Raw genomic sequence first — 21,961 nt, 5'->3', positions numbered from 1 at the left:
GCCTCCTTTTTGAGGCTGTTCCATTTGCCCCGTTTAATTTGAGAACTCTCCAACAGATCAACCCTGGGATGCAGTCAGTAAGGTAGATTGTCACACTGGAGTAATGCATTGTTGCAATCGGTTATCCAACTATCCTATTACTAGTGCAATTTCTGTAGATTTAGGCCACAACGTTGGCACAAACATATTTTTCCTATAAATAGAAAAACACAACAGTGAGCGCTAGTCCTGAAAGCGGCTAAGCACTCTAAGCAACCAATATGTACTTAAAATGGAATAACATAAAATTAGTGCAGCGCTAAAAGTAGTGATATTAAGAAAGATATAAGTCCACTGAAAAGTCTTGGTATTGGACGTGTCCAGTGACAAATGAGGATTCAAAATTGGTGATCCGTGTGGAAACGGCTGAAAAACGCACTCACCAGAAGCAAGACACATAAACGCAGTGTGCATCTAGAGCTCATGGATCCTCAATCCAGAAGGGGATAAAGCTGGTCCAGTTACAGGAATGGTGGATCCCTCCTCTGTGGATGCAGCAACAGATCCTCCTCTCCCCAATAAGGTGTAGGATTCCAAGATCAGGATTCTGCAAGCAAAAGCTCCTCAGGGGAGTTTTAGGGAAGGACACCCATAGTGTAGTAGGTTATAAAAAGCAGCTTTATTAAAAATTATAGTATCCAATTCAAAGTAGGCAGGTATCATAAAGATGTGTCAGCAAGACAAACTAACCCTGACACTCTGAATAATGGCCGCCGGGCCTCCACGTGGCTCCGGCGGCGTAGCGTCTCGACGTCCAGGCTCCTCCTTACGCGTTACGTGCGCACGCACATCTTCAGAGGTATAGGTATTCCTATAATAATGTTCTCAACAACAAGTTGAAAATAAGTTACAAAGCTGACTATCATTATGGTAAATGACGTGTCATTTGTCTGAAATGTGCAACCATTTTAGAGTTATAAATCTCTTTTTTAATAAAATAGGTGTTAATTGTCTTATGCTAAATGTTTGGTTCTAACAACTTAGGTGTATGCCTGGGGCTATAATAATTGTGGACAGATTGGCACAGGGACCACTACAAACCAGCAAATTCCTCGGAAAGTGTCTGCACAGCTGCAGAGCAAGGCAGTGGTTGCTGTCGCAGCTGGTCCAACTTGTTCCATGGCTATAACAGACAATGGACAGGTGAGTTCAGCATGTGCATTGTCTTGGGTTTTTACTTCCTTGTGTTAGACAGAAGGTTGTTGTGCTAATGTATAGGACTAAAAGTTTAGGATTCATGTAATGCCGTACATGTTCTGTAGCTTACAAATGTATGCACTAGGTTTTGTATTTCATAGTCTATAGCTTTCCTAGGCCTGGTAAAACTTCCATTACATTCATCATAATATAACTATGTAATACAGTGGTTCTCAACCTTTCTAATGCCGCGACCCCTTAATACAGTTCCTCATGTTGTGGTAGCCCCCAACCATAAAATTATTTTTGTTGCTACTTCATAACTGTAATTTTGCAGTGGGCGGACTAGCGCCCCATCACTGATGTCAGTGGGATGAATAGCGCCCCATCGTTGGCGTCAGTGGGGGGAGGAATAGCGCCCCATCGTTGGCGTCAGTGGGGGGAGGAATAGCGCCCCATCGTTGGCGTCAGTGGGGGGAGGAATAGCGCCCCATCGTTGGCGTCAGTGGGGGGAGGAATAGCGCCCCATCGTTGGCGTCAGTGGGGGGAGGAATAGCGCCCCATCGTTGGCGTCAGTGGGGGGAGGAATAGCGCCCCATCGTTGGCGTCAGTGGGGGGAGGAATAGCGCCCCATCGTTGACGTCAGTGGGGGGAGGAATAGCGCCCCATTGTTGGCGTCAGTGGGGGGAGGAATAGCGCCCCATTGTTGGCGTCAGTGGGGGGAGGAATAGCGCCCCATCGTTGGCGTCAGTGGGGGGAGGAATAGCGCCCCATCGTTGGCGTCAGTTGGGGGAGGAATAGCGCCCCATCGTTGGCGTCAGTGGGGGGAGGAATAGCGCCCCATCGTTGGCGTCAGTGGGGGGAGGAATAGCGCCCCATCGTTGGCGTCAGTGGGGGGAGGAATAGTGCCCCATCGTTGGCGTCAGTGGGGGGAGGAATAGTGCCCCATCGTTGGCGTCAGTGGGGGGAGGAATAGTGCCCCATCGTTGGCGTCAGTGGGGGGAGGAATAGTGCCCCATCGTTGGCGTCAGTGAGGGGAGGAATAGTGCACCATCGTTGGCGTCAGTGGGGGGAGGAATAGTGCCCCATCGTTGGCGTCAGTGGGGGGAGGAATAGTGCCCCATCGTTGGTGTCAGTGGGGGGAGGAATAGTGCACCATCGTTGGTGTCAGTGGGGGGAGGAATAGTGCCCCATTGTTGGTGTCAGTGGGGGGAGGAATAGTGCCCCATCGTTGGTGTCAGTGGGGGGAGGAATAGTGCCCCATCGTTGGTATTAGTGACACAAATGATGGGGCACTATCCCTTCCACTGACACCAATGATACTTACCTTGCTGACTCCTGCTCCAGCCTGGGCTCGCTCTCTCCCTCTCCCATCTACAGCCTGCATACCTGGCTGCAGCAGCGAAATTTGCACTTACCTGTCAGCTGTCTTCCTTCTCTGGCCTCTCTCTTCACTCGTTCCTGCAGCTCCCTCAATCTTCTTCGATCTCCGCGCGCTGCCGCTCGGCTCCTCCTCTCCAAGCTCCACCTTCTCGCCGGTGATTGGCCGCCTGTGTGCCTCTCCTGAGCTACAGTTCCGGTGGCCAATCAGCGGCAAGGAGGCGGTGACAGGGGCAGCATATCATCCTGCCCACACATCGCCGGAGACAGCAGTGGTGTCTCGGTTCCTAAGACCATCGGAAATATGTTTTCCGATGGTCTTAGGCGACCCCTGGGAAATGGTCGTTCGACCCCCAAAGGGGTCGCGACCCCCAGGTTGAGAACCGCTGATGTAATACAAGAATGTAACCACTTCATAATGGCTGCTGCTGGTGAGCAGTTATACTAACTTGAGTGGAGAGATCTCAATACTTGTGTTCCCAATAGACTAAAGAATTGGGTGCTTAAAGCGGAGTTCCGGCCCCTCCTCCCAAAAAAATGAAGTCAGCAGCTACAAATACTGTAGCATCTGAATATTCCGGCACTTACCTGTCCAGGGATCCAGCGGTGTCCTCACCCCGAGCCAATTCTTTATTCTGCTATCGGGTGCTGCCACCGCCATCTTCACGAAGGGAAACCACAAGGCTTCACTGCCAGGTTCTACTGCACATGTGTGAAGTGTGCTGCACTTTGTGAATGAGCTGCAGTCTTCTGGGATCTGTGAAGTGTTGCGGGAGGAAGGAGGGGGGCCAAATTTCCAATTCAGTTCGCCATGGCAAACTGAGGCAAAAGTGGGAGTGGGTACCTGTCAAAGCCAGGTACCCGGTCCCCCCCAAATGGTGCCAAATGTGGCAGCGGAGGGGTGAGGATGCAGAACTCCAGTTTAAGTGTTCAGCATCCTGTCAAAAACTGCAATAATTGTTTGGGCAGTTAACTTATTTAAATGCATTCCATGTGATCATTTAAGTCCCCACTCAGGGATAACTCTTACCACCCCTTCCCCCACCTTCTCTAATCCAGCACTGTGATGGTGCCCCCCAGACCACCGGTCACCAGTTGCACTGTCACATTCCCTTTCTTGTCAGTCCTCTTCTGAGGACCCTTCTGGGACCATCCAATAGGAAGTGTCCACCTCACACAAGCAGTAATGTAGACACTTAGAGGAACCCAAAGCAGGAATTAAAAAGAATTGGCTCAGAGCTGCAGCATCATGTGACCACAGATTAAGGAGAGTTAACCAGGCATTTGGATTTTTGTTTCAGTAATCAGAGGGCAGGGGGTGACATTGATCCCAGAGTGGAGCTTTAGTTCTGGTTCAGTGTTAACTTTGTGTCCCTTTTTTTCTTCTTCTCCTTGACTTTTCCAGGTTTATGGCTGGGGTTACAATGGCACGGGCCAATTGGGCCTGGGCAGTACTGGAAACCAACTAATACCTTGTCGTGTAGTGTTTGTCCAGCAAGTTTGTGTGGTGCAGGTATGTCTTGCTTATTAGATTAGCACCTTTTAAAATAAAATGGAATGCATTTCAGTGTAAATTGTACATCAAAAATGATCAGTAGCCTAATTATAGACAGCTGACGTTGGATTCATATGTTTTTGTCAGTTCAAGCGGAACAACATTGTATCTGAGCACCACAAACTGAAAATGCTATTTTAATTAATTTTTAATATTCAAAGCACTCACCCATCTATCAATTTCTTCTTGTTGTATTTTGTTGAGAAATTTAATTTGAAAAGTACCCCCTAGCATTTCTAGCCACAGCCATCTTGAGTGAGGGCAGATGATTCATGTACAGTGCCTTGACGTATTCATACCCCTTGACATTTTCCACATTTTGTCATGTTACAGCCAAAAACAAAATCCCAATCAAATATATTTGTGTGTGATAGACCAGCACAAAGTGGCACATAATTGTTAAGTGGAAGGAAAATGATAAATGGTTTTCAAAAAGTTTTACAAATATGTGAAAAGTGTGGCATGAATTTGTATTCAGCCCCCCTGGAGTCAATATTTTATAGAACCACCTTTCGCTGCAATTACAGCTGCAAGTCTTTTGGGGATGTCTCTACCAGCTTTGCACATCTAGAGTGAAAGTTTTGACTTTTCTTCAAAATCACTCAAGTTCTGTTAGATTGGATGGAGAACAGTAATTTTCAGGTCTTGCCACATTCTCAATTGGATTTAGGTCTGGACTTTGACTGGGCCATTCTAACACAGGAATATGCTTTGATCTAAACCATTCCATTGTAGCTCTGGCTGTATGTTTAGGGTCCTTGTCCTGCTGGAAGGTGAACTTCCACTCCAGTCTCAAGTCTTTTGCAGACCCTAACAGGTTTTCTTCTAAGATTGCCCTGTATTTGGCTCCATCCATCTTCCCATCAACTCTGACCAGCTTCCCTGTCTCTGCTGACAAAAAGCATCACCACAACATGATGCTGCCACCACCATGTTTCACAGTGGGGATTGTGTGTTCAGGGTGATGTTCAATTAGCTTTCCGCCACACATACCGTTTTGCTTTTAGGCCAAAAAGTTCCATTTTGGTCTCATCTGACCAGAGCATCTTCTTCCACATGTTTGCTGTGTCCCCCACATGGCTTCCGCAAACCGCCAACGGGACTTATGTCTTTCTTTCAACATTGTCCTTCTTCCTACTCTTCCATAAAGGCCAGATTTGTGAAGTGCACAACTAAATGTTGTCCTGTAGGCAGATTCTCCAACCTGAGCTGTGGATCTCTGCAGCTCCTCCAGAGTTACCATAGGCTTCTTGGCTGCTTCTTACATAGTCTGGCTGAAAAAAGACAAAAGTCCTTCCAGTTCAACCATTAAAAAAAAAAAAAAAAGTTATCGTATACCCACAGTTGATCCAGAGGAAGGCAAAAAAACCAGCAAAGCATGATCCAGTTTGCTCCTGCAAGGAAAAAAATTCCTTCCTGATCCCCCAAGAGGCAATCGGATATTCCCTGGACCAACTTTACCTATAAATGATTAATGCTCTCCTTGCCTGGCCTGTCCATATAGGTGGACAGCCATGTCTTGCTAGGTTTGAAGTTGTGCCATATTCTTTCCATTTTTGGATGATAGATTGATCAGTGCTCTGAGATGTTCAAAGCTTGGGATTTTTATTATAACCTAACCCTGCTTTAAACTTATCTACAACTTTATCCCTGACCTGTCTGGTGTGTTCCTTGGCCTTCATGACGCTCTGAGGGCTTCACAGAACAGTTGTATTTATACTGAGATTAAATTACACACAGATGACCTCTATTTACTAATTGGGTGACTTCTGAAGGCAATTGGTTCCACTAGATTTTAGTTAGGGGTATCAGAGTAGAGGGAAGAATACAAACGTACACCACACTTTTCAGATATTTTTTTATTTTTTTTTTTAAAATTGAAAACAATTTATAATTGTCTTTCCACTTCACAATTATATGCCACGTTGTGTTGGTCTTTCACATAAAATTCCATTTATGTTTTTGGTTGTAACATGCCAAAATGTGGAAAATTTTAACTGGTATATATACTTTTTCAAGGCATTGTAGCACTTAATAGCATCCATCTGCCCTTAGCTCAGGCATGCAGGAAGGATGTGCTTAGCTGAGAGAGCCCCTCATGCACAGAAACATCCTATATCATACAGGTTTTTTACACACCTGTATGTGTGAAGCCCTACACCCCCTGTGCCAGCATATCTCACAATCAGTGATTGGTTGATTGGGGATACAGTGGCTGTTGGTGCCAGTGGATGAGATCTCCTGATCCTACTTGGCTTTATCAACTTGGAATTTGGTGACTAGTGTAAAAGGAAAATAAAATGTCAAATACTATTTTTAGTGCTTGTTGAGCAGATGAAGGCTTATTCATTATAGATGTATGAAAACTGTGTCTGTAACCCTAGATATGAGGGGAAAAAAAAGCTTGACTGTATTTGTTTTTGCAGATTGTATGTGGCTATAGCCACACTATGGGCCTGACGGATCAGGGTTATCTCTACTCCTGGGGAGCAAACATGAATGGGCAACTGGGCATTGGAAACAAAAGCAACCAGCTCTCTCCTGTGAAAGTAGAAACAAATGAGCGGTACTGTTACAATCCCTCTTTTTCTCATGTATTATCCAGGGCATTCTTATTTTTTACATTAAAATCTACATTTTTTTGCTAGAAAATTGTGTGCACCAAAATTCATTGTGACTTTGGTCAAAAGCAAACACAATGAAATACCTAATTGATAAATCTAAAAGTCACTATATCTATATATATATATATATATATATATATATATATATATATATATATATATATATATATATATATCTATATATATATATATATATATATATATATATATATATATATATATATATATATATATATATATATATATATATATATATGTATGTATTTCTGGGTGTCTGCAGCAAGACTAACCCCCGACAGTCCAACATATAGTAAATGATACAAGGCAGCCGATCAACTGGTATTTTTCTCCACCTGCAGGGTCTATATGAACTATATTGGGACACCTGCCTTTACACACACATGAACTATAATGGCATCCCAGTCTTAGTCCATAGGGTTCCATATTGAGTTGGCCCCGCCCTTTGCAGCTATAACCACTTCAACTCTTCTGGGAAGGCTGTCCACAAGGTTTAGGAGTGTGTCTATGGGAATATTTGACCCTTCTTCCAGAAGTGCATTTGTGAGGTCAGGCACTGATGTCGGATGAGAAGACCTGTCTCACAGTCTCTGCTCTAATTCATCCCAAAGGTGTTCTGTTGGGTTGAGGTCAGGACTCTGTGAAGGCCAGTCAAGTTCCTCCACCCCAAACTCACTCATCCATATCTTTATGGACCTTGCTTTGTGCACTGGTGCGCAGTCATGTTGGAACAGGAAGGGGCCATCCCCAAAACTGTTGCCACAAATTTGGGAGCATAAAATTGTCCAAAATGTCTTGGTGTGCTGAAGCCTTAAGAGTTCCCTTCACTGGAACGAAGGGCCAAACCCAACCCCTGAAAAACTCCACATCATCATCCCCCTCCCTTCACCAAATTTTACACTTCACACAATGCAGTCAGGCAAGTACCGTTTTCCTGGCAACCACCAAATCCAGACACATCCATCAGGTTGCCAGACAGAGAAGCGTGATTCGTCACTCCAGAAAACATGTCCCCACTGCTCTAGAGTCCAATGGCAGTGTGCTTTATACCACTGCATCCGATGCTTTGCATTGCACTTGGTGATGTAAAGCTTGGATACAGCTGCCCGGCCATGGAATTTCATTCCATGAAGCCCTAACATGAAATTTTCACCACATGTTGGTAACAACCCATGCAATCCATTCATACAAAGAAACCAAAACAAATAAGTTGTGTAATAAAATGGAATGCCACTGGGGGGAGGGGTGAAGTATTGAACACTCTAACTGAGATTTATTTAATACTTTGTACAAACTAGTCGCATGCATTGCTCAGGTTTGATTTTTGGCCCATTCTCCCACACAGTCTTCAAATCTTGAAGGCTCTGTGGGCATCTTCTATGAACGCGGATATTTAGTTCTTTCCATATACTTTCTATTGGATTCAAGTCAGGTGATTGGCTGGGCCATTCTAGCAGCTTTATTTTCTTTGAAACCAATTGAGTTTCCTTAGCTTTGTGTTTGAGATCATTGTCTTGCTGCAATGTCCACCCTCGTTTCAACTTCATCAACCTGGTAGAGCCAAGACACCAGCTGAAAGCTATTAGTAAGTAGAAAGCAATCCTGCCCCTTGCCAGTGCATGATGTTCAAGAAGAAAATAACTTAATAACATTCTGCAAGTTATTAGTTTATCAGTTAACAAACTAGGAAGTAAATGAACGGGAGAGGAATCCAAATCGAATCATTATTTGATGTGACCTCCCTTTTGCCTTGAAAACAGCATCAATTCTTCTAGGTGCACTTGTACACAGGTCTTGAAGTAACTTGGCAAGTAGGTTGTTCCAAACATCTTGGAGAACCAACCACAGATCTTCTGTGGATGTAGGCTGCCTCCAATCCTGTCATTTCTTGTAATCTCAGACAGAATCAACAAAGTTGATCAGGGATCTCTGGGGGCCAAACCATCACTTCCAGGACTCCTTGTTCTTCACACTGTAGATAGTTCTTAATGACATTGGCTGTATGTTTGGGGTCATTGGTTTGCTGCAGAATAAATTTGAGGCCAATCACATGTCTTCCTGATGGTATGACATGATGGATAAGTATCTGCCTGTATTTCTCACCAAATAGGATAACTGTTGATCCTGACCATATCTACATTCTCATGCCCTTCAGTGAACAAGCTGCCTCCTGCTACAGCCAGATGTTTCAAATTTTGACTTATCAGTCCAGAGCACCTGCTTCCATTTTTCTGCACCCCATTTCCTGTGTTCTTGCGAATAGTTGAGTTACTTAGCCCTGTTTCCACATCGGAGGTATGGCTTTTTGGCCCCACTTTTTCCATGAAGGCCACTTTTAGCTAGTCGTCTGTGGACCGTAGATGGGGGTACCTCGATTCTACAATTCTGTGCTGATGGCACTGCTGGACATCTTCTGATGTTGAAGGGAAGTAATCCTAATCTGCTGCATTGTTTATTTTGCCATCCACTGTCTACGATCCTCAGTGTTGCCCATTTCTTTGTGCTTCTTCAAAAGAGCTTGAACAGCAAATTTTGAAATCCTGGTCTGCTTTTAAATTTTTGCCTGGAAGTGACCTTTGCTGATGCAGTATAATTACCTCGTGTCTTGTTGCTGTGCTCAGTCTTGCCATGGTGCATGATCTGTGACATAAAATGGTATTTCACAACCTAACCTTAGTAGCAGTTTGGCTGTTCCTTACCCAGTTTTGTCTCCTACACAGCTGTTTCTGTTTCAGGTAATGACTGTTTCAACCTACATATGAAACTGTGATCTGTGGCATCTGCTTGGTATAATTGGTTAATCATACACCTGACTCTAATTCTACAAAATCTATGACTTTGCAAGTGTAAGAATTGAAGCTGGTTTTGACGCCAAGGGTAGTTGATTTGATTTACATTTTTTTTTCTGTTCACTCACTTTTTGTGTTTTTGTAAGCTGATAAAAATAAAAAAAATAAACCGTTACAATATATATGTTTGAAAGAATTCTTACTTTGCAGCATTTCCTAAAACGTTTGCTCATAATCAATAGATCTATATATCTCTAAGTGGTTAAAAAGCAATTGTAGATTTTGTAAGGTATGGGTACTGAGTGAAAAATGGAGGCTGCTGCTTTTAACCTCTCCTGATCCATGCATGCCATTCCTCTGCACTGCACGCCATATTGTCACTGGAAATTATCACCCCAGTTTGGCTTTCTACTTCTTTAGTGAACTTGCATGGTGCTTTTCTTCAACCCTTCTCATCAGAAGACACTCCTGTAGAGGCGTTAACATTCATGGACAGCCTGGACATCTCTGTGAGATGGTTGCAGTTCCATCTTTGTTAAAGTTTTGTATCACTTTTGCTATTCTGACAAGTTAAGCTTTGCTGATCTTCCTGTAGCCTTCACCTTTTCTGTGTAAAGAAATTATTTTCTTTCTCAGGGCTTGTGACATTTCTCTTCCATGTGGTGCCATTGCTGACAGCATGAAATGGGAAGGGGTTTTCTTTGAGTAACACCCTTTTATAATCAACTGTTTGCTGGACACCTGTTAGGACTCACCTCTAGCTGAATTCTTGTCAATTAGGATTTTATTGTCTAAAATTTAGCTGTGTTCCTAGGACTTTCATTGGGGTGTCTATTTATTTTTGCAACATGGTCTTGAATGAATTTGTTAGGAAAATACTTTTTTGTGTGCAAATTAACAAATCTTGTTTGCCCGCATTTGTGGGAGTATTTTGTAGTATAGTGTCCCATAGAAAATGTTGATTCTGAAAGGAAAGTGAAGGTTTTCTGACAAATCTGTTGCTGAGGGGTGTGTGTGTGTGTGTGTGTGTGTGTGTTATAAATTTTCTATATATATATATATATATATGTATATAATCTCTCTAACAGTCAGATTGAATCCAAATAAGAATTGATCATATATAAATGAATCCTACTGGTAGAGTATTTAGCTCTGGGAAGCACCTTTTTTAACCACCTCCCGTCCACCATATAGTAATGTGACGGACGCAAGGTGGGTCTCTCGTTCTGGGAGGACGTCATATGATGTCCTCCCATTCTCACCGCGCACACAGCGGATCACAGAAAGAGCCAAAGATGTCAGCTCGGTCATGGGATCAGCTGCGTCACGGCGTCTGACCCCAGCCCTTCTCACCAAACTCGTGACCAAAGGACTAGCCAATCTAAAACTGCGCTGTCACGTGAGTAACAATGCCACACCCAGCTGCACCCTGCACACCGATGTTCCAGTTAATTGGACAACGATCAACGTATCGGCAGCCTGAATGCGCTTGTTACTGGTTCAGGTTAATTACGCAATTAACCCTTCACACTGCCACCACCTCCTTTTTTTACAGAGAAAGAGGAAACTTGGCAATACACTAGGATGATTGGTTAACTGTCAGTATCCCACTATCTCTACAGACCGGTTATACAGAGGGTTAAATACTCATAGTAGCGTTCTTTTTAGAGGCAGGGATTCGTAAATTGCAATTAAGAGCTATAGAAACAATTCAACACCTTCAGAAAGTAAGATTTATTACCAAAAGTTTAAAAGGGTGCAGTACGAATATTTACGGAAAGATGTGTTTTCACACACACACACACACACACACACACACCCCACACCCCACACCCCCGATAACAAGAAGAAGTTTAGGTAAATAAGTACTTGCCAAATAAATGCCTGGAGTTAAGCAGTGTCAAGTCTGATGAGCTAAAAAAGGGATTTCTGGTCTTGCATTGGGTTTCATTGTTGCCACGAGATTTTTCTTTGCTTTCTGTCTGATGTTGTATCGAAGACTGTCCTCACTTGTGTAGAAAAGAAGTGTTATCTTTTGTGTTCAGTCAGACAACATCAACTAGTATCTTCCCTACCTTATTTGGCAGAGGAATTGTTAGGCAGGGCTCAGCATCATATGCTGCTTGCATTCCTGAGGGAGGGGGAATGAGGAGATAACGTCTGCTCTTCTGTGCACACCTCCCTCCCTCAGGTGTTTGCATAGGAGTTTAAGAGAAATACCAAAAATGTATAAGTTTGGGGCAAAATGGAGAACCGTGCCTCTCCCTGTGGGCATGATTGTGACAATCGGCATTTCTCTCCTCTCGAGCTGTCACGCTGACAACTCGAGAGGAGAGGAGAGCCCTTAATCGGCTTTCCGCGGAGGGGACATGTACACAGATCATCAGAGCACTGATGATCAGTGTAGCCCCAGCAGTGCCACCTGTCAGTGCCTCGTGCCAGTGCCACATCAATGCCACATATCTGCCCATCAATGCCACATATCGGTGCCCATCTGAGCTGCCTATCAGTGCCACCTATCAGTGCTGCCAGTCAGTGCCACCTGTCAGTTCTGCCTATCAGTGCCATGTATCAGTGCTGCCTTTCAGTGCCCATCAGTGATGCCTGTCAATGCCCATCAGTGCCACCTACCAGTGCCTTCTCATCAGTGCCACCTATCAGTGCCCATCACTGCAGCCTCATTAGCGCACAACAGTGAAGGAGAAAAATCACTTATTTACAAAATTTTATAACAAAAACTAAAGAAACGTTTGTTGTTTTTTCAAAATTTTCAGTGGTTTTTTGTTTGTTTAGGAAAAAATAAAAAACCCAGAGTTTATTAAATACCACCAAAATAAAGCTCTAAAGCGTTGAAAGCTGGAAATTGGCCTGGGCAGGAAGGGGGTATAAGTGCCCTGTAGGCTTGTGGTTAAAATAGTAAATTCATAACACCACACTTTCTATAGTATGTTTTGTTTTTTTTTAATGATTGAAATAGTTTGGTCACTCTGAAAGGGTGGGGATGTGTCATACCTTTTTTTTTATGCTATACATTAAAAATTTGAATTTCAAGTTATGCTAAAATAAGTGAACCTTGTAAAAATTTATTTTTGTGAAGCATCCTCAGTACAAGTTTGAGCAAGTATATGGGGCAATTGATGTTATGCACTTAGTGAAGCAGTTGACTGAGCAACAATTGTCAAGACATTGGGTGACCCCTGACACTCCTGCTAAAATTCTAGGTTCAGGCAAAGTGAGGCTAAATCAAGAACTAATTGAATTGCATATGTCTGATTTAATTTTCCTTAAAAATGATCTAAAAGAGCTGCCAGTGTGTTATAACAGATCTGTTAAAAAATGACCCCTATATTCCTCCTGTGTAATACAAGACGCTATGCTGTTTGATATCAAGAATTGTTTTTTACATAGGGATGTTTTCTAATGCACAGTACTCTTCACCCATCCCTGACCATTTCAGATCTTCAATGCTTGGGCCTAAATGCGAGACTCTTTTCTTAACTAATGAACGTCGATAACTGTGGTTATATGCAATGACTAATACGGGTTTTCTGTCCAATGCAGCATTGTGGAGATTGCAGCTTGCCACTCCTCTCATACCTCTGCTGCCAAGTCTCAGAGTGGACAAGTATACATGTGGGGCCCATGCCGTGGCCAAATCATCCTTTCTCCTCTGCTCACAAACTTTACTTGTACGGATGACGTGTTTGCCTGTTTCTCAAATCCACCTGTGATGTGGCGAATGCTTTCTATAGGTAGGTATTGGCAATTTTAATTGGCACTATTAAAGTTGCATGTATCAGATGAACCTGTCCTATCCTTCCACCACATTACATGGAGAGTCAAACCTCTTTGTGTTGAATGGTAGGTGATGAGCCAAATCCCATATCTGCTTCTGTGTTTGAACTATGGCAATAACATCTCTACCAACTAGGCAGAACTGCCAGCCTGTGCAAAGGCATTGAAAGTGATCTCACTCTTACCAATTTTGAATTATAAGGAAACTTGCCAGAAGATACATTTACATTCTGTTATACATTTTATTTCAACATATTTAGCTCCAGAGCCTTTTCCTTCCTCAAGTCGGAGTATTTAGTTTTTGTAGGTGGTTTTGTTGTGCACCTATGACTTAGATTTTGTAGTCTACCCCAGTTTTTGGTGACAGATAGGACTTCAATTTGGTAACAGATTTGAATGCATGAATTTTTTTTTTCTATACTATGTTTTAATTCGTGAGAAATAGAAAAATAGCCTTTTTGATTTATAAATGTAGGAGAAATGTAAAGCCCAAAATTATGTTATGTATCTAACTTGGCAGAGCTTTTTGCCTTTCTGATGTTACATTACACCCAGGAAAAATGTTTGTGTGAACTGTTAACTTGCATAAAAATTAGGTAAGATCAAGTTTGGTTCTGTGGACACAAATCAACATGGTGATATTTTCACAGGTTTGCAAATCCTAAATTCTGTGTAACATATGCCTTCCCATGAGTTTTCCCAGAGCATATTGTATAATGTGTTGTACAATATAGGACACAGAGCTGTCATATTCCTTACTCAGGTTATGCACCACATATGGGTCATTGAATGCTGGGAGAGGTCTTTCTGTCTTTTTGACAAACAGATAGTGCCTCAGTTTTTTTCACCAGTGTCTGAAGATGATGGCCACTGCTATGTAGCTCTCTGCACAATGCCACCAGATTCTAAAATGGTTCCAGCAAGAATCAGAAGATTTGTGCTGCTATCCAGATCTGTGACTGAAGATTTGATTGCTTTAAAGAACGGTATCTGTCCCTGCATCGAAGGAAGAGAATGAGACCTCGGGGATTACCTGCGACAGTCTGGCACTGGAGCCTGTTACCACAGAACCCTGCACAGTAGCAGTTGACAAGGAGCTTCAAGCAGGGTGCTATACAGGTCCAGTGCTCTGGGGGATAGAGCCCCTGAATGTCCTGCGAGACATTGCCCGCTATGATGGGTGAAGAATGGATCATGCCACGAGAATGGTATGTGCTCAGGTACCCATGCAGTCGTGGCTAAAAGTATTGGCACCCCTGCATTCTGTCAGGTAATCCCACCACTTTACCCAGAAAATTGCTGCAATTACAAATGTCCAAAAATGGACCGAACAAATTTATTGGCACCTTCTCTAAATTGTAAGAAATATTTTCATTCCAGGCTTGCGATTCTGTGATGGGCAAAGGTTGACTCAACCTTTCTGTTGTGTGTCTGTGTGCCACATGAAAAAGGAGCAGCAAATAATTTTTCTGAGGATTTGAGAACAAAAATTGTGACAATCTCAAGGTTACAAGTCCATCTACAGAGGTCTTAATGTTCCTGTGTCCACTGTATGCAACACTGTCAAGAAGTTTTACAACCCATGGCATTGTAGCTAATCTCCCTGGACTTGGACAAATGAAAAATTGATCAAAGATTAAAGATTGTTAGAAAGAACCTTGATCAACTTCCAGACAAATTCAAGCTGACCTTCAGGCACAGGGTACAACTGTCAGCCTGCACTATGTCTATCTGAAAGAACAGGGACACTATGGTAGGAGACTTAGGAGGACCCCACTGCTGACAGATAAACCTAAAAAAGCCAGATTGGAGTTTGCCAAAACTTGCCTGAGGAAGCCAAAATGCTTTTGGGAGAATATGCTGTAGACAGATGAAACAAAATGACAGCTTTTTGGTAAAGCCCATCATCCTTTAGATTGTAAGCTCCACAAGCAGGGCCCTCTTATTCCTTCTGTACTGAAATGTATTGTAATTGTACTGTCTCCCTTATATTGTAAAGCGCTGCGCAAACTGTTGGCAATATATAAATTCTGTATAATAATAATAATTCTACTGTTTCAGAGAAAGCAATGAGGCCTTTGAAGAAAAGAATACAATCCCTACAGTCAAACATGGTGGAGGTTTACTGATGTTTTAAGGTTGCTTTGCTGCTTTAGGCACTGGATGTCTTGACCATGTGCATGGCATTATGAAATCTGAAGACTGCCAAAGAATTCTAGGGTGCAATGTAGGGCCCAGTGTCAGAAATGTGGGTCTCTGTCAGAGGTCATGGGTCTTACAGCAGAACAAAGTGCTGGAGAGTACTGAACTGGCCAGCAGTGAGTCCAGATCTCAGTCCCATAGAGAACCTGTGGAGATCATAAAACAGCAGTTGGGAAAAGGAACCCTTCCAATCTGAGAGACCTTGAGCAGTTGGCGAAAGAGTGACCCAAAATTCCAATAGAGAGGAGTAAGAAACTCCTTGATGGGTACAGAATGCCATTTAATTTCAGTTATTTTTTTCCAAGGGGTGTGCTACCAAATATTAAATTGAGGGTGCCAATAATTGTGTCCAGTCCGTTTTCAGAGTTTTGGGTGGAATGTGCCAGATTTGGCTTTTTTTCTCCATTTTGTGGGTGTTTTTTTTTTTTTTTTTTTTTTTTTAATACCAATACAAACGAAAGAAACATGAGACTGCCTAAACATTTTGAAGCACTTTTCTGGGCAAAGTGGTGCACTATTTGATAGAAATGCAGGGGTGCCAGTATTTTTGGCCATGGCTGTATAAGGAGTTAACTCTTATTAAAGGGGTTCCTACCTGCCTAATAAAGTGCCCTCCCTTGGTCGCCACTTGGGGATGGAAGCTGCGTTTTGAAGCTTCCTGTGTCTTTTGCTTAACCACAAATTTTTTGGAAGTGGTGCCGAAGGAAAAAGTTTTTTTTTGTTTTTGCAGGTTCTCAATCATCCATTATTATTATTATTATTATACAGTATTTATAAAGCGCCAGTGGTTCGCTCAGCGCTGTACATTACAAAGGGTGACAGAACAGTAACAATACAATGCAAAACATGAGGGGATCGAGGGCCCTGCTCTTTCGAGGAATCTTAGCAAAGTAATCCCAGTTTCAAATGACAAAAGTTTTTTTTGTGGTTTCTACCGTTTTTATAATTATAAACATCGCCATTTAGCTTCAGGTCTCTAGGTAAGGCGCCTTGCTTCTCCCAGAGGATTTCCTGGCATCATCAGAGATGAGCGATGCTTATCTGCATGTCCCAATCTTTCCTCCACACCAGAGGTTCCTCTGGGGTCAAGGACTGTTATTTTCAGTTTCTGGCCCTACTTTTCAAACTGCCCTTGGAGGTCTGAGTGTTCAAAGGTTCCTGGGCCCAATTCTGAGCTTCTTATGACCCAGGGGGCGCCTATTCTGGGGAACCTGGCTGATCTCAGGGAATGATCTGTTCATTGCCTGGAGCACACCGTATATTTCACAATATGCACATTAGAAAAGTTTGGCTGTGTAGTCAGTCCCTAGAAATTGGCGTTTGGATTCAGCCCAGCGATTGGAATTTCTGGACATGGGCCAGATAAAGGTGATTTTCCCTTTAGAGAATTGCCTTGTATTTAAGAATCAGATGTCCTCTTGTCTCTGCAGTAGAGTTTTGGGGAAGACAGTGGCCTCGGTTTGAGACCGTTCCCTTTTTGTTCAGTCTTTCCAGTCCTCTGCAGCGGAATGTCCTGGGGGCATCGGACAGGGCAAAATATTCTCACTCTAGTGTCCTTGCATTTTTTTTATTCCCTGCACAGTTTTAGTCCTGCACTTTTCAGTCACTTATTTTTGACTTTGTGGGCTCACATTGGTGCGGTTGGTGTTTCATCTAATTCAGGACCTTCCTCTAGTCCTTTTGACATAGAAGGCTGTGTTAGTTTGTCATTGCTTCAGCATGGAGGTTATTAGAGCTGTTTGCTTTTATCCTGCAGAGAGCGGTTTCTGGAACTTTTACCATGACCTCAGCAGTTGTTTGGTCAAAGGTTGTATCAGCCCTGCATGTCAACCAGGACATTGTTTTCCTGTCTTTTTTTTTTTTTTTCCCAGGCCTCCATCACCGGGGTACAAGGCCCTACACACTTACAATGTGGTTTGTATTATTAGGAGGTAGCTGAAATCGACTGACACTTTCAGGACTCGTGCAGCTTTTGAGTTCTCTTCTTTTCTCTGCCTTTTGTAAGGCTGCAACCTGATCTTCAGTTTACTGTTAAGACTTTGCCAGGTAGATATTAGAGCCGTTGAGGACGCTACATTGAGTCATAGTATTTTGCAGACCATTGTGTAGGTTTTTTGGCCTGTCGGTGATTGCCATATTTCCCTCCCCCCATGGACATTGCTTTAGGATATCTCTGAGTAAGGGATAATATGGTTGTTCTGTGTCCTATGAAGTACCATAAAAAAAAAAACCTGGATTTTTGACTTGGCGGTAAAATCCATTTTTTGGAGTACATAACAGGACATGGGGATCCCTCTCTGTGCTTGCTACAGAACTGAGATGCTTCTGTATGGGAGGGGTTATATAGGAGAGCACTTCTGTCTTCTTTTTTCCAGTATCCAATCACCTGTTGGTAGCACATAACCCTATGAGTAAGGAATAATATTGTGGCTCTGTATCCTGTGATGTACTTCATAAGACGGCCTTTACAAGTAAGTCAAAAATCCAGTTTTTCTGGGACCTTTGTATTGACTTGTAGTGGGAATAGCCCCTCCCTTCTCCACCATGTACCTCTGCAAAAACATCAGTTTAGTGCTCAAACACACACTCATTGAAATAATGCACGTTAAATGCATTGGTGCAATGCAGTGCCATTCCCTCTGAATGGCACCCCAGCACACCTATCGACAGCTGTGCAGTGCACTTCCAAAATGTGCATACACCATCTTTTGGCAGTGTACCGTAAAGCTCTCTGGTATCTACATGCTTGGCTCACACCATAGGAGGCCAGTTATTCTGTGTTTTGATCAGTTTTTTTTATTAGTGATTAGTTTTAATAGTAAGTAATCATTGGGCATTTTTAGTAGGAGCTACTGAAATAAGCATGCACACCAGCAGTGGTCACTTGCTTTGCTCAAGTGATAAAAGAATGCATGCTAATGTATGGTCTGACATCGGAAAGCAGTTTCCTTACCAATTTCATCAATATACACCTGGTGTGTGTGTGTTATTTAGAATGGAGTTCTCCGTACATTTCTGCATTTTAAATGGTGCATTTATGCTAGAGTTTGACTCATTTGTAAACTAATTTCCATTTAGAACCTGAAGACTATTTAACAGTCGCAGAGTCTCTGAGGAGGGAGTTTAATAGTGAAGAAACATCAGATCTGAAATTCAGAGTTGATGGAAAAGATATAAATGTTCACCGGGCAGTCTTGAAAATAAGGCAAGTAAATTACTTTTATCCTTTTATAGCTTTGAGCCAATTGTGTTTTGGTCTATGATTAAATTTTAATATGTTGCTAGAAATGTCATGGAAGGCATATTGAAGCTGTTGGTACTAAGCTCTCCATTGAAATACTTAATACTTGGCTGTCATGCTGACTCCTAGTTTTAGTTCTTGGAATAAAGTGGTTGTAAAGGCTCAAGGGTTATCTTCATGCATTCCATGCATGAAGGTAAAAAAAACCTGTGTGCAGCACCCCCCCCCCCTTCCCCTTTCTACTCAATACTTTGCTGAGCCCCATTGCAATCCAGTGATGTGCAGAAGAACCTCGGCTCTCTGGTGGGGACTCTCCCTCCTCATTGGCTGAGACAGCATCTTAGAACCATTGGCTGTCAGTCACAGCCAGTGAGAATAGAGTGGGCAGGACCGAGCCACGGCTCTGTGTGTGAATGGACTCGGAGCAGGGGCTCGGCAGAGAGCCTGCTTAGGTGCTCTCATAGCAAGCTGCTTGCTCTCCTGGGTACTATGCAGGTGAGAGGGGCCAGGCGTGCCGGCAAGGGACCCCAGAAGAAGAGGATCGAGGCTGCTCTGTGCAGAACCACTGCACAGAGCAGATAGGTATGACATGTTTGTTATTTAAAGAAAAACATTGCCTTCAATATCACTTTAATGCAGGGTATACATGCAGATTTTTTTTTTTTCATCTATTCAACAATTGGGTTGAATGAAAACTCAAGATCTTCACATCCACACAAGCGATCTCCTTCGCTGAGCTATTATATTCTGACTGCAGGGACTCCTGTTGAACCAGCTGAGTTTTTATGTATGTATACCCATATTAACGTGAAATATGCAAGATTACATGATCCGTGTGATCTACATACGGTTTTGGGTCCCCCAAGTTTTAATGCTAACCGGACAGCATAACATTCAGTCAGGGGGAGTAATACTGTCTGCAGAAATACATTGCTTTAGTTGGGACAGCAGCACTGCTAGAGCAGATGCCACCATATTGCTACTTACAGGATTGAGCAACATTGCATAGAAATTGTAGAACAGCCCTGGGATTACCCCCTCCTACTGCCATTCTCTTCCAGGAAATGTTGCCTTCCCACTCTGTCCAAGGCTTTTGTGTAACAGGTATTCACGTGGGTCCTCATGTCAAATTCCCTTTTATCCATGTGGAATATGAATTTGGCCCTCAGTGCTTCAGAGGTCCCCGTTTTGTGCCTTTCTGATATTCTTCTCGGCTCCAATGCACAAGGTGCTTTTCCTTGTTTGTATTACCTTGGCTCAATGAGTCTTTGGATTCTTAGCAGAATAAAGCTGCTGTTCATTTTTGTACTGTGTAGGGTTAAAATGGTGCTGAGGCCTAGGAATTCTTTTCTTGGGTGGTCTCTGCCTTTTTTTCTTACCCATGATGTGGTCTCTCTGTGTCCAGCTCCCATTTCACCAGCATGAGCTTTCTCACTGCTATTTGATTGTCTTGCTGCCACATCTCCTCTCAGATTCTTTGTCATTCTGGGTTTCCCCAGGAAACAGTAAAGTGGCTTCTTAATCCACCATTTCTAGATGGTTCTGACAGACAATTGTTCAGACTTGTGGACGCAAGTGTTGCTGTGATGCCAGCTTCAGGAATTGGGTCATTCATGCACCTCTTTGAACTGAAACCCCCCCCCCCCAAAATATGAACAGTCTATGGCGAGCTTAAAGTATAACTAAAGGTAAATATTTAAGTTTTGCATAGTGGAAAGGGATTAGACATATGTCAGGTTTCCATTGCTTTCTGTGCCCATTAGCGAGATTAACTCCCTTGAGTTCGGTTTACTGCTCCAGGAGTGAAAGAATATACAATTTTAGGGTTGTCATTAGAACAGAAATGGAGGGGAAATTTTCCAATGTGGACACTAGTTCTGGTGATCCCGGCGTAGGCATTTCCTCTCACTTCTTGTTTTGTTATGAAAAAGGAAGTAAGAGAAATCCTCTCCAATGGAGCACAGATGACAAAAGAAAAATTGACACTGGTAATTGCCTTTTAGTTCTACTTTAAGGAAGTAAACTTCTCAACCCCCCCCCCCCCAGCTAAAAAAGGGTAAGGGTCTGCAGTCCCTTGGATTCCTTTCATCAGTCTAACTCGGAATCTTTCACCTGGTTGGATCTGGAGGATGAGGATGTAATCAGAGCAGATTCATCCTCTGATTTGGAGGAACTATCTGTGGAAGAAGGTCCTTTTTGCCACAGTTCAATCAAAATGAACATCCCATCCCAGTGGTAATCGAGGAGGTCTGCAAAGGTCTTAAAAGCAGTATTGAACGCAAAACCAAAAATGTCATATATTGCAGCTTATAAATCATTAAATGTGGTGGCTGCTTTCATGTGTTTTTTTTGTTTTGTTTTTTTTTCCTTCTGTTTTCACCTTGTGATCTGGCCAGTAACACCTCCTATGAGTGTCTCCACTCTAGATGGGGGCAGAGCAGCATTGTCTGTGGGGAGGGAAGTGTTTAAATTTACTTAAATACAGTAACACATTAAAGCCAAACTCCAGCTCACACTTTATACTCTATTATAACAACAGTTCCTTTAGGATACATAGATTAAAATTGATCATTGTAAGCACCCCTGCTAGTGTTAAATGGTTTTTCTTTGCTTTAAACTGATACATCAGGAAGAAAGCATGGGTCTTTTGGAAAAACTACAGACTTACTGGCTGGATCACCAGATGAAAATAGAAGAAAGTGCCTAAAGGAAACTAATGCAGCCATCACATCTCAGACTTGATAAGCTGCAATAATAATAGTTTGCTTTTGGGTTTAATACTGCTTTAAATTAGACTAGCATGGGCTCTAGAAAACAAACTCCTAATGCCTTTCCAGTTCATGCCTTAGACATTTTCTGGATGTTTCCAATGCTTAAACCAAATGTCTGGCTATGTTCCTCCTAAGAGTTTTGTGCAACAATACCCCTTGGATAAGGAATTCTCCAAAAAATGGGTTGTTCCTGAGCTAGTTTTGGCTATCTCTTGCCTCAATAAATCTCTCAAGGTTGCCATTGAGAACTTGCTCAAGGCTTTGTGTTCCTTGTCTGAACCAAAAACGAAACCTATTATGGTATCTATGGCGGTGTGTTAAACGCTCAGGGTATGGTCCAGGTTGTCTTGGTAGGAATTCCAATGCTATTCGAGACTGTCCTTTCCTCCAACACCAGTTAGACCTGTTTC

The 21,961-nt window shown here is 42.8% G+C and overlaps 1 protein-coding gene across 1 annotated transcript in view; it reads left to right on the top strand.

Moving 5' to 3' along the window:
• The window catches only part of RCBTB1 (RCC1 and BTB domain containing protein 1), a 57,183-nt gene that overhangs the window by 22,560 nt on the left and 12,662 nt on the right, over positions 1 to 21,961 (top strand). The window contains exons 5-9 of the mRNA XM_089654378.1: positions 1,024 to 1,182; positions 3,962 to 4,069; positions 6,538 to 6,677; positions 13,104 to 13,294; positions 18,618 to 18,744. Coding sequence (XP_089510504.1) covers positions 1,024 to 1,182; positions 3,962 to 4,069; positions 6,538 to 6,677; positions 13,104 to 13,294; positions 18,618 to 18,744 — 725 coding nt within the window. The remainder of the gene's footprint in view (positions 1 to 1,023; positions 1,183 to 3,961; positions 4,070 to 6,537; positions 6,678 to 13,103; positions 13,295 to 18,617; positions 18,745 to 21,961) is intronic.

This window comes from Staurois parvus, unplaced genomic scaffold, assembly GCF_062004578.1.
Source record: "Staurois parvus isolate SC_StPar_1 unplaced genomic scaffold, SC_StPar_1.0 ptg000761l, whole genome shotgun sequence".
Taxonomy (NCBI): Eukaryota; Metazoa; Chordata; class Amphibia; order Anura; family Ranidae; genus Staurois; species Staurois parvus.
The sequence above is the reverse complement of the archived record's forward strand: the minus strand, read 5'-3'. Positions and strand labels throughout refer to the sequence as shown.